Here is a 13,565-nt window from a genome sequence, read left to right on the forward strand (position 1 = left end):
CAGACAGGCTGGTTTCGGTATTTTCAGAAAACTGCTGATCTCCTGGGATTTTGTTTACACACACATGCACACACAGATACAAAGCCATCGCTAAAGTTTCCACAGAATGGTGTTCAAAACAAAAAAAGCCTCCAGTGAGCAGCAGTTCTGCAGGAGATATCAAGTTGAGAGACATCTGAAAAGAAGGGATAGACTGGTGTTAGTACCCAAGCTGAAGGAGAACCATCTTCAGCAACACACTGGGTTCCTCTTCTGTCAGCCAGGCATCTCAGGCTATAGTGTTTACAGGACCCAAAAACTAGACTGATGAAAAATGCAGAATGTCGTCTGGTCTGATGGATCTTAATTTTACTTGGTAGTGTCAGATTTTGGTATCAACATCATGGTGCTGGTGGTGCTGCTGGTGGAGAGTCATGGTGCTGGTGGTGCTGCTGGTGGGGAGTCATGGTGCTGATGGTGATAGTGGTGCTGGTGATGTGTAATCATGTGGGTAATGTATGTTTTGGAATGGAAAATTCTAATCTGCAGCAATAATTTCATCATTTCTAAAGCTCACATGAACATTTCAGCTCATGGAGTGGAGTGTGTGCTAAAAAACTCGTCATATTAATGAAATCTGACATTCAGAAACCTGAACGATCTTCTCCTTGATTGGTGTTGAACTTTAAACTCATCTCCACAGTATTTTTCCAGATTATCCAAATGGATCATCAGCAGCGATTTAGACACAAAACACTCACATTTCTAGGCCACAGACACAAACAACAACAACGATGGCAACGGCTGTAGCAGCTGCCGTGGGTGTAGAAGTGGTTTCCATAGATTCAGCTGAGGATGATGCGATGAGGAAAAGAGGATAAAAATAACTCGGCCCAGGGAAGGAGCAGATTCAAGAGCAGTGATGAAAATTTTGTTGTTTACAGAGCAAGAAGCTGTACTCATCCCATCACCCACATAACAATAATAACAACAATAATAACAACAACAATAATAATAATGTAGGTAGTCAGGTGGTGCGCTCTCCAGGGTGAATACAGCTTATGTGCTGATACTGAACAACACCAGACTTGATCTGAACATCTTGATTATTTTACCTTTTAGATAATGATGATAAGGAGGATAATGAGGATTGTGCTGCTGATGAGGATGAGGAGGATTTTGCTGATGATGAGGATGAGGAGGATGGTGATGATTATAAGGATGAGGAGGATGAGAATTAAGGGGAGGGTGATGAGGATAAGGAGGATGATGAGGATGATGATTATGAGGATGATGATTAAGGGGATGGTGATGAGGATAAGGAGGGTGGTGATAAGAAGGATGATGAGGATGATGATTATGAGGATGAGGAGAAGGAGGAGGATTAAGGGGATGGTGATGTTTATGAGGATGAGTAGGATAGTGATGAGGATGAGGAGGATGGTGAGGATGATGATTATGAGGATGAGGAGGATGATGATGATTATGAGGATGAGGAGGATGATAAGGATGGTGATGAGTATGAGGAGGATGGTGAGGATGAGAATTAAGGGGATGATGGTGATGAGGATTAGGAGGATGGTGATCATTATGAGGATGAGGAGGATGGTGATGAGGATTAGGAGAATGTGAGGATGAGGAGAATGGTGATAAGGATGATGAGGATAATTAGGATGATGATTATGAGGATGAGGATTAAGGGATGGTGATGATTATGAGGAGGATGGTGATGAGGACGAGGATGATGGTAAAGAGGATAATGATGATGATGATGATTATGAGGATGATGATGGTGATTATAATTAGGATGATGGTTAAAAATAATAAAAAGAAAGTGGATGAGGATGATAATGATGAGAACGATGAAGAGGGTGATAATGTTTTGGATGATGATGAGGAGGTGGAGAGGGAAAAAGTGGATGATGAATAAATTTGTACATTTGTGTCTATGTAGCTATGATGATGATGATGATGATGATAATTGATGATGAAAAGAAGGAGCTGGAGATCGAGCTGGAGAAGGAGGAAGTGGATGATGATGATGTTGAAAATAAGAAGTAGGAGGAGAACGAGGAGGACAGTGATGAGAATATTGAAAAGGATGATAATGATTTGATGATGATGATGAGGAGGAGGAGGAGGAGGAGGATAATGATGATGAGAAGGAAGTGGATGAGGATGATGATGATGAGAAGGAGAAGGAAGTGGATGATGATGAGAAGGAGGAGGAGGAGGATGATGATGAGAAGGAAGTAGATGAGGATGATGATGATGAGAAGGATGAGGAAGTGGATAATGATGATGAGAAGGAGGAGGATGATGATGAGAAGGAGGAGGAAGTGGATGATGATGAAGGAGGAGGAAGTGGATGATGATGATGAGAAGGAGGAGGAAGTGGATGATGATGAGAAGGAGGAGGAAGTGGATGATGATGAGAAGGAGGAGGAAGTGGATGATGATGAGGAGGAGGAGAAGGAGGATATTCTATCTTTTCTTGTGTCTCATGTTAAATGTTTTTTCCCCTCCAGCAGCTGCAGCACCGTCTCAATAATTAATGTTAAACAAATGTCTGAGTTTACTCCACATCTCCTGACCTGCTTCTGCTCTTCTGCTCTCTCAGGCCCGTATCCACACCCCTGCTGTTACACAAGAGGATATAAATATTTCAGAGGAAGCGTGTCACTCTGCTCTCCGCCTGCCAGAAGCACAGCTGCTTTCTAGGACTTTCCTTTTGAATATAAAAAAATATATGGCTGCAATCACGTGAGCTCAAAACGTCGAGAAATTGTCTTATTTATCTCTGAGGAACATCTGAGAAATATGTTCACAGAGGCATGTTGCCATCTCTATGTCAGAAGTGAGATGTTTACCTCTGACACTGGAATTCTCTTTGGAGACTTTTACAGATTCCTCCTGCTTTTCCATTGGTTTTCTGTTGTGGTCACTAGTTTTATGGAAGTCCCGTTTGCTCTTATAATAATTTGAATGTGCTTGTGGAGATGTGTGGAGCTGTGTGGAGCTGTGTGGAGATGTGTGGAGCTGTGTGCAGATGTGTGGAGCTGTGTGGAGATGTGTGGAGCTGTGTGGAGATGTGTGGAGCTGTGTGAGATGTGTGGAGCTGTGTGGAGATGTGTGGAGATGTGTGGAGATGTGTGGAGCTCCATTCAGCCAGTAAGTAAAGTCAGGAGATGAATTTTGTGTGTGGTGTAAAAACTCACGGTCAGTGTGTTGTGTGTTGTGTGTCTCTCCCCAGACGGACTGCTCCAGTGACAGCGAGAGTGAAGATAACTTCATCGTCATTCCTCCTCGTGATCACCTGGGCCTGGCCATCTTCTCAATGCTCTGCTGCTTCTGGCCTCTGGGCATTGCAGCCTTCTACTTCTCTCAGGGGGTGTGTACAGAGTGCACACACACACACACACACACACACACACACACACACACAGGCACTGTCCCATGCTCACACGTCATTAACGAGGTCACTGTTGAGGAACATTAGAATTTCTCCATCTGTCTGGTTTCTGTCTGCAGGAGATCATTTTCTTTTTAATGCCTGCTGGGAATCGTTCACTTCACGCACACGCTCCAGTGCTTCACTTCCTCATATCTTCACCAGCTTCCTCCAAATGACAAAAAACTCCCTTCATGTTCTTCTTTTTCCTCTTTATATTCTTCAGGTAGAGGCAGAAGGAGAGAATAGAAGGCAGGTAGAGGCAGAAGGAGAGAAGGGGAGGCAGATAGAGGCAGAAGGAGAGAATGAAAGGCAGGTAGAGGCAGAAGGAGAGAAGGGGAGGCAGGTAGAGGCAGAAGTAGAGAAGGGGGGGCAGGTAGAGGCAGAAGAAGAGGCAGGTAGAGGCAGAAGTAGAGAAGGGGGCAGGTAGAAGCAGGAGAGAAAGGAAGGCAGGTAGAGGCAGAAGTAGAAGGGGGCAGGTAGAGGCAGAAGAAGAGGCAGGTAGAGGCAGAAGGAGAGAAGGGGAGGCAGGTAGAGGCAAAGGAGAGAAGGGGGCAGGTAGAAGCAGGAGAGAAAGGAAGGCAGGTAGAGGCAGGATGAAGTTTAGGCTAAATGGTTGTGTCAGAAGTTAATCTGGTTGTGTTGGAGTAATTATGATAATGACGATGGTGTTCAGAGAGAGAGAAAGAGAGAGCGAGAGAGAGAGAGAGAGAGAGAGAGAGAGAGAGAGAGAGAGAGAGAGAGAGATGGGGGGTGGAGACATGGAGAACTGAATAAACCTTCAAAGCAGAGAAAGATACAATGTTCACCGCAGTCACGCCCACGCCGTCCTACTGCTCCTTCCTGACAACTATAATCTTCCTCCATCTCTCTCTCTCTCTCTCTCTCTCTCTCTCTCTCTCTCTCTCAATCGCTGTGTTCTCTGCATCTCCACTTTTCCCTCCCTTCTTCCCTCTCTCAGCATCTCATTTATCCTCAAATTTACATTCATTCTTTCCTTCCTCCATCAGCATCCCCTGCTTTTCCTCTATCTCTTTACTTTCCTTCTACCATCAGTATTTCTACTTCTTCTTTCTCTCCTCCCTTTACATCCCTCTTTCTCCTCCCTCCTTGTTTCTTTTAGTATCTTTACTCCTTCTCCTGTATTGTCCTCATTTCTCAGTGTGCATACCTCTGCTCTCTTCCTGCCTCAGTGTCCTCATTCCTTCATTTTCCACATTTTCCTTCTTTCCTGAATTAGTCTCCTTCACTTCCTCTTTCAACATCCCTGTTTCTCCCCTTTCCTCCCTCCTTCAACATTTCACTTCTCCTCCTCCTCCTTTGACATTCCACTGCTCCTCCATACTTCCTCCTTCGACATTCCACTTCTCCTCCTCCCATCCCTCCTTCAACATACCACTTCTCCTCCTTCTCTTTCCTTCCCTCCCTTTAACATCCCCACTTTTTCACCTTCTCTCCCTCCTTTCCTCTCTTTACCTCCCTCCTTCAACATCCCCACTTCTCCTTCTTCCCAGCATATGCCTCTATTGTCTTTTCTTTTGATTCATATTTACACAATGCATGAGTTTAGTGTCACTATTATCACTATTCCCTCATTCCATTCCCTCGGCTAATGTATCATCTTCATCATCTTCATCACCTTCGCACACATTATAGACATAATTAAGGTAATAAACATGACATGATGTTCTCATGACAGACTCATTCCTTTCAATTACGCTCCAGAAAATGGGCGTCGGCTTTCCGTACTGTTCTTCACAAGAAGTGCGATACTGATTCTAATAAGTGTGTGTATCAGAGAGTAAAAGAAAGAAAGAAAGAGAAAAAGAGAAAGAAAGAATAAGTAGCAAAAAATGTGTTCGCACCACGTCGGGTTCAGCAGATACACAGCGGTGGCCGAGCAGCACATTATTGACTGTCACAGAGTGAAAGAGTAAAAAAATCAATAGTGTTTTCCTGGGATTAGGAGGTCACACACACACACACACACACACACACACACACACACACACACACACTATACAGTCACACGGGATTTGCAGCTCACAGTGTGTGAAACGGCGGCTAAAACAGACATCAGTGTGTGAAAGGCCACGGCAAACAAACTCACAGCTGCAAAATAGAGTGGAGTTTCACCACGGCGTGTTTGAAGGAGGCCAGTAGATGTGATGTGAGTTAATAACACACTAAAAAATCTCACACTCACACATATATTTACACTCAAACACTCACATTTACACTCACCCACATTCACACCTATAGTCACATTCGCACTCACACTCACATTCGCAACCACAGTCACATCCACCGTCACACTCACCATCACATTCGCACCCATAGTCACAACCACAGTCACACTCACCATCACATTCGCTCCCACAGTCACACCCACCGTCACACTCACCATCACATTCGCACCCACAGTCACAACCACAGTCACACTCACATTCACACTCAAATTCACAGTCACTCACCATCACATTCGCACCCACAGTCACATCCACCATCAAACTCACCATCACATTCGCACCCACAGTCACATCCACCATCACACTCACCATCACATTCGCACCCACAGTCACATCCACTGTCACACTCACCATCACATTCGCACCCACAGTCACATCCACCGTCACACTCACATTCACACTCAAATTCACAGTCACACTCACACTAATATTCACATTCATTCACATTTGCACTCAAATTCACCCTCACATTCACAGTCACATTCACACTCACACTCCCATTCACACACACATTCACAGTCACACTCACAGTCACATTCACACTCACACTCACACTCCCATTCACACACACATTCACAGTCACACTCACAGTCACATTCACACTCACACTCACACTCCCATTCACACACATTCACATTCACAGTCACACTCACATTCACAGTCACACCCACAGTCACACTCACACTCACATTCACACTCACAGTCACACACACACCCACAGTCACACTCACACTCACACCCACAGTCACACTCATTCTATCTATTCTCTCGCTCTCTTTCTCTCTCTCACACACACAGTCACACTCACATTCACACTCACAGTCACACTCACATTCACACTCACACCCACAGTCACACTCACATTCACACTCACAGTCACACTCACATTCACACTCACACCCACAGTCACACTCACATTCTATCTATCCTCTCGCTCTCTCTCTCTCTCTCTGTCTCTCTCTCTCTCTCTCTCTCTCACTCACAGTCACACTCACACACTCACACTCACATTCACACTCACAGTCACACTCACACCCACACTCACAGTCACACACACACCCACAGTCACACTCACACTCACACTCACACCCACAGTCACACTCACATTCTATCTATTCTCTCGCTCTCTTTCTCTCTCTCTCACACACAGTCACACTCACACTCACATTCACACTCACAGCCACACTCACATTCACACTCACACCCACAGTCACATTCACACTCACAGTCACACTCACATTCACACTCACACCCACAGTCACACTCACATTCTATCTATCCTCTTGCTCTCTTTCTCTCTCTCTCTCTCTCTCTCTCTCTCTCTCTCTCACAGTCACACTCACACACACTCACATTCACACTCACACCCACACTCACACCCACAGTCACATTCACACTCACATTTACACCCACAGTCACACTCACACACATTCACATTCACAGTCATACTCACAGTCACACTCACACTCACAGTCACAGTCACACTCACATTCTATCTATTCTCTCTCTCTCTCTCTCTCTCTCTCTCCAGTCATGTCCAGTGTTTGTGCAGGCAGTTTTATGATGTTGATGTGAGACCTTGATTGCACACAAACATCTTCCCACGTGTTCCTCACATGCACCCGCCTGAAACCCTGATCCCTGAGGAGCATTAAGTCACAGCTGAACAATTTACGAATCAAACAAATGAGAATCGAAACAAGAGCCTTGCTTCAGCTAGTGTTTTTTTTTTATCACACACACACACACACACACACACACACACACACACACACACACACACACACACACACACACACACACACACACACACACACACACACAGACACACTTATTAGACATGATCAGTAAAAAAAAAAACGTGATGCGCATTCATCACAAAATAAAAAACAATGGTGTCCTAAATTGCTTCATGTTGCCATGGATACTGACTGGAACATCTCCTTTACATGCGAGTTGATTTGTCCTGTTATTCATGACATAATAAAAGCAGCTCCATGGTGAAAGCCAAGGCCGAGAGGAGAACACCCTCAATACGAGCAGCAGAATTTATTCTTCTCATTTTTCCTCACCTCAGTGTCCATACTTCTGCTCTTTGCCCGCCTCAGTGTCCTCATTCAAGATCCTCACTTTTCCTCCTTCCATACCTCCTTCACCATCCCCACTTCTTCTCTTTTTTTATTGTTCAACATTCCTACTTCTTCTCCCTTACTCCTTCAACCATCCTAAATTCCCCTCCTTCCTCTCTCCTTCACCATCCTCTCTTCTCCTTCCAACATCTGCACTTTTCTTCATCAGTCAACACCTCCACTTCTCGTTCAACACCTCCACTTCTCGTTCAACACCTCCACTTCTCCTTCTTCACCATCTCCTCTTCTCCTCCTTCAACACCTCCTCTTCTCCCCAACACCTCCACTTCTCCTTCTTCACCACCTCCTCTTCTCCTCCTTCAACACCTCCTCTTCTCCCCAACACCTCCACTTCTCCTTCTTCACCACCTCCTCTTCTCCTCCTTCAACACCTCCTCTTCTCCCCAACACCTCCACTTCTCCTCCTTCAACACCCCCAGTTCTCCTCCTTCAACACCTCCACTTCTCCTCCTTCACACCTCCACTTCTACTCCTTCAACACCTCCACTTCTCCTCCTTAAACACCTCCACTACTCCTCCTTCAACACCCCCAGTTCTCCTCTTTCAACACCTCCTCTTCTTCTCCTTCAACATCCCCACTTCTCTTCCTCTCTCTCTTCTTCTGTGAATGGGATGTTCAAACAGAAGGATGTGTGTGCTGTGTAATTAGTTCCTTAAAGAGCGTAGGGCTGAAAAGAAGCCAACGTGACACACACACACACACACACACACACACACACACACACACACACACACACACACAGGCATTCATTTGAGTTTTCTTTGATCGTTCTATTAACCTTCTCGCTGTGCGTCTCTGAGCCGTGGGTTTGATTCTTCCAGTGTTTCCAGATACCACAGCTCAGGATTCAAGAACTCTGTGTGTGTGTGTGTGTGTGTGTGTGTGTGTGTGTGTGTGTGTGTGTGTGTGTGTGTGTGTGTGTGTTTAATATCATTTCGAAATGTGTTGCATTTAAATATCATCCTCGCTCAAGCGTCTCCTCACTTCTTTTTCTCTTCTCTTCTCTTCTCTCTTCTCTTCTCTTTTCTTCTCTTCTCCCTTTGTCCTTCTTTTTCATCTCTCCTTTTTCCCCTTTTTCCTCCTCCTCTCATCTTTTCTTCTCTTTTACTCCTCTCCATCATTTCTTTTTTTTCCTTCTCCTCTTTTCCCCTCTTCATCTTTTCTATTTACTCCTTCAATCTTCTCCTTCTCAATTTTGATTTTTCTTCTCCTCTTCACTTCCTTCCTTTTATTTGTCTTCTATTTATTCCTCTCTTTTCCTCCTCTCTTCTTCTATTTCTTCTTCCAATCATTTATTTTCTTCCACCTCTTCTTCTTTTCTCCCTTCTTCTTATTCTTGTCCTCTCTTCCCCTTAATTCTCCTCCTCCTTGTGCCCTTCTTTTCTTTTCCTCCTCCTCTATTCCTCAAATTTTTTCTTCTCCTCTTTTCTTCTTGAGTCTTCCAAAATTCTTCTCCAATCGCATCACTCTTTCTTTTCTTCTTATCTTTTTTCTTCTATTTTCTTTTTATTTCTCTGTTTTAATTTTCCTTCTACTATCTATTTTCTTGGTTTCTGTTCTGATCTGTACTTCTTCTCCTCTCTCTTCTTCTCCTCTGTCTTCCAGACCAGCAAAGCCGTGACGAAGGGTGATTTTCCGATGGCCAGCATCGCGTCGAGGAGAGCTCTGTTTCTGGCTGCTCTCTCCATCACCATCGGCACCGGGGTGTACGTGGGGGTGGTGGTGGCTCTCATCGCCTACCTTTCCAAACCGGGTCATATATAACGTCCCCCCGACTCATAACGGACCCGGGAACTGCAGTAGCACCTCTGAGATCTTCAGCAGACCTTCTCATTCCCACAAACACATCCCCTGTTCATTTGCTCCCAGAGAGAAAGAGAGAGAGCATGAGAGAGAGAGAGAGAGAGAGAGAAAGAGAGAGAGAGAGAAAGAAGGATTTCAAAACATTTGGACATTCGAGAAAATTCTTTATAAAAGGATGGCAGGAGAAACGTGGGATTTGTGTTTTACCAGAGAAAATAAACCAGATGGATTCAGATGAAGGAAGTCCTGATGGATGAGAGCACAAAGGAACATGAGAACTAACTGAACTTTCAACATCCTGAGATCGAAATCTATTTTTTGCCGTTGGGTTAAATGTATCCAGGGTTCGAGATATTCCTGCGTGATACCTCAAACTCTTTCCTGTTGTGTGTGTGTTTAAGACGCCATCTGAACTTTTTGAAGTTCCAGAAAAACTAATTCTCTTATTTCATGTTTACTGAACAGCTAAAAGCATAAATACTGAATATTAACACCTGAAAGACAAAACAAGTCAGGACTCAAGACTTGAATCAGCTTGGTTTGACTCCACTTAACTGACTTGGTTTGGTCCAGCTTCACTCCACTCAGCTTTGATTAGTTCAACTCAGTTTGGTTTGACGAGGCCAGGCTCAGTTTGACTCGACTCGAATTGACTTGACTCAGTTTGGTTGAACTCACCGTGACTTGACTCCACTTGACTTTTCTCGGTTAAACCTGTTTCAGGCTGACTTGGTTTGATTCACTCCACTCAGCTCGACTCTCAATTTACCTCAGCTTGGCTTGGTTTGACTCGGGTTGATTCATATCAGTTTGAGTCAATTCTACTTGCCTTCACTCATTTTGACTCGACTCAACTTGGCCCGACCCGGCTCGGTTAAACTTGGCCAGGCTCGGTTCAACCCATTTTAACCCGAGATGGTTTGATTCGGCTCAACTTGGGCCGGTTCACTTAAGCTTGGGTCAATTCATCTCAACTCGACTCGACTCACCTTGACTCGACTCAGCCTGGCTTGCTTCAGGGTTTAAATCCTGGTGTCTGAGAGAAACACACCTGCATCTGCTGCTGCTCCCTGCTTTCCTCCTTCTTCAATCGTTCTTGGCTCATGCTTCATGTTTTGTGTTTTTCGGTTTCTTGTTCCACCCGAAGCTCTGAAGCTTCGCGACACGGTAATGACTGGGGTTCTGAAAAGAAAACATCCCCAGTAATGAAAAGAAAAGTTTTGACTGATGTTACAATTGCTTCCTGTTGTGTCTGTGAGATTTGGAGAAAGAATAATGAGAAACACACAGACGTCCAAAATTCATATTTATTTTTTTTTTTTTGAAACTCGAGTGATTTTCAATTCCAGACCTGACAACACATTTCACATACACTGCGCAAGAGCATCTGCTCACTGTTTCACTATTCCAGTGAAAATTCCTGTGAAAAACACACACATACACACACTCACACTATTTGGTAAAAAGTATTGGGACACCTGTTTTTTTTTTTTTCTTCTGTTTAACCATTTGGTCTTTCATCAAACAGTTCACAGAAATACTCTGCTCTTATAGACGTCACATAATTATGTAAAACATATGTGTTAGATGTTTGTTCCTCATAGGCATATCCAAGTTTTTTTTCTGAATTTTTTAAACAAAAAATTAAGCAATTTAAGACCATTTCTCATTTGGCAATAACAGTAGAGGGCGCTGTAGACGTGACTGAAAATCGCAAAAAAAAAAAGGCAGGTCTGTAGCGAGGTTGAGGTTCTCGGGGGTGCGACGGAGAACCGTTGCTACATAATCGACTCACCTCCTGGTCTGAACGTGAGCTCGTGCTCATATTGCATTTGGTGCAGGAAAAGAAAAGACGAGGTTTTGTTTGTCAAAGCATCTGCTCAGTCTTGTGCACCGTGTCTCCAGGCGAGGCGCCGATGGAGTGTGAACATTAGCATAATGCTGGAGGCAGTGTTGGGGGTTACAAAAGGTGGGCTTTTTTGGAATTACATTACTGACAAATGAAATGGTGCTTTGGTGGTTGTTTAAATGGTTCCTGGGAACGTGTCTGAACTACTATATACACTATATGGGCAAAAGGTATTGGGACACCAAACTTTTCCAGCAATATGAGGTTCTAAACTCTTAGCACAAATTTGCACACGATTGTATCGGACGTCTTTGGATGCGTCAAATTTTCCCTTCACTTCAACTATGAGACCCAAAACCTGTTCCAGTATGACCATGAACATCTTGAGTGGCCTGCTACAGAGCTTTAACCATATTGGACACCTTTAGGATGAAATTGAATGCTGACTGCACCCCTGGGCCTCCTCACCTTCTCACCTTCATCAGTACCTGACATTAATAACACACATCCTTGAGGCTGAATGAATCTGCACAAATCTCCATAAAATCTAGTAAAACATCTTTCCAGAAGAATGGAGCTCATTATAACAGCAAGTGAAGACTAAGTGTGGAACGGGATGTACAAAGAGAAGTGCATATAAATGTTACGGTTGGGTGTCCACAAACTTTTGTCCGTATAGTGTAGCTCCGGTTACGATTCCCATAAAAAGAGAAAATTGAACTATTGATGGCTTCTGTTTGTTTGTATAACTTGTAGAATTCCACCATCCACCATCGTCAATTGGAAATCGCAGAATGAGCAGGGCACCTCTAGGTGGTGCCGGTGTGCCGGAAAAACGATGTGTATTTTGTTACATCGTGTTTGTATTGTGTGTTTTTTTATTGTGTTTTAGAGTCTTTGAAGTTGAAAGGAAAAACGTGAAAAGAAATTGGCATCGCTAAACAAAGATAGGGGTTATAATTAAAGGGGTCCAAGCACCGACCCCCCCTCTGTAACACACGACATACTGTATTACGTCATTTTAGTACCACATTTAAAAAATAATACAATCTGAGATTATGAGAATAAAGTAAAGCAGTTTTAGGATAAAGTCAGGAATATTTTGAGAAAAAAAAACACTCACATTTACGAGAAAAAAGTAGTTAAATAGGCTTTACTGTCATTTTAACCATATACATCGCAACATCACAACGTTTCCCCTGGACCACGGAGCTCCATCAAACAACATACATTAACTAAAGGAACCCAGAACTACACAGAACCGCAAACTAACAACACAAAGTGCACATGTGCAACATTTAGTGCAAAAAAATCCCAACAAACAACAACATGAGACGAGGAAAAACAGTAACACAGTAGCGTCAACTAGTCCAGTACAGACGGCTGTTCTGTTAAATACAGCACACGTAAACATTTAGTTCAACAAGAAGTGTACAAACACAATGTCGTAATATGTTGAGACAAAAATGTAACATATGAGAATAACTTAATATTTTTAGAAAACAAAAGTAAAAGGAGAATACATTTTTCTAATATAAAAAAAATAGAGAATAAAATCTTAATATTTTGAGAAAAAAGTAAAACAAAAATAAAGTTGTTATTTAAAAAAAAAAAAGTTAAATGAGAATAAAGTCTTAATATTTTGAGAAAGAAGAAAGACGGATAAAATCGTAATTAAAAAAAAAAAACGAGAATAAAGTCGTAATATTTTACGAAAAAAAGGAATATTTGGAGAAAAAAAAGAAAAAAAAATTAATAAAGTTGTTATATTTTAAGAAAAAAGTAAAATGAGAATAAAGTCGTAATATTTTGCGTAAAAAAGTGAAGCGAGAATAAAGTCGTAATATTTAGCGAAAAAGTCATACTTACAAGTTCATCATATTAATTAATTTGTTACAAAGTGTTGGGACCCCCGGCTGAAGCCCTGGCGATGTCAGAGACGTCCAGCGTGATCATCATAATCAAAGTCTCTTGAGAAACAACATCTCTTCAAATAGCACACAAATGTAAACATCGAAATCCTAAGAGTTAAAACTGGTCAACATTCCAGACTGCACAAAAGTCTTTCATTTCTAAAGAGACG

General features: G+C 43.0%; 1 protein-coding gene across 1 annotated transcript in view; it reads left to right on the forward strand.

Moving 5' to 3' along the window:
- Window positions 1-11,900, forward strand: part of syndig1l (synapse differentiation inducing 1-like) — a 38,452-nt gene extending 26,552 nt beyond the window's left edge. Inside the window, 2 exon segments of the mRNA XM_046836254.1 lie at window positions 3,233-3,370; window positions 9,436-11,900. Of these exon segments, the coding sequence (XP_046692210.1) occupies window positions 3,233-3,370; window positions 9,436-9,594 (297 nt within the window). The 3' untranslated portion in view covers window positions 9,595-11,900.
- Window positions 11,901-13,565: the final 1,665 nt, after the last annotated feature.

Source organism: Silurus meridionalis, chromosome 23 (assembly GCF_014805685.1).
Source record: "Silurus meridionalis isolate SWU-2019-XX chromosome 23, ASM1480568v1, whole genome shotgun sequence".
Taxonomy (NCBI): domain Eukaryota; kingdom Metazoa; phylum Chordata; class Actinopteri; order Siluriformes; family Siluridae; genus Silurus; species Silurus meridionalis.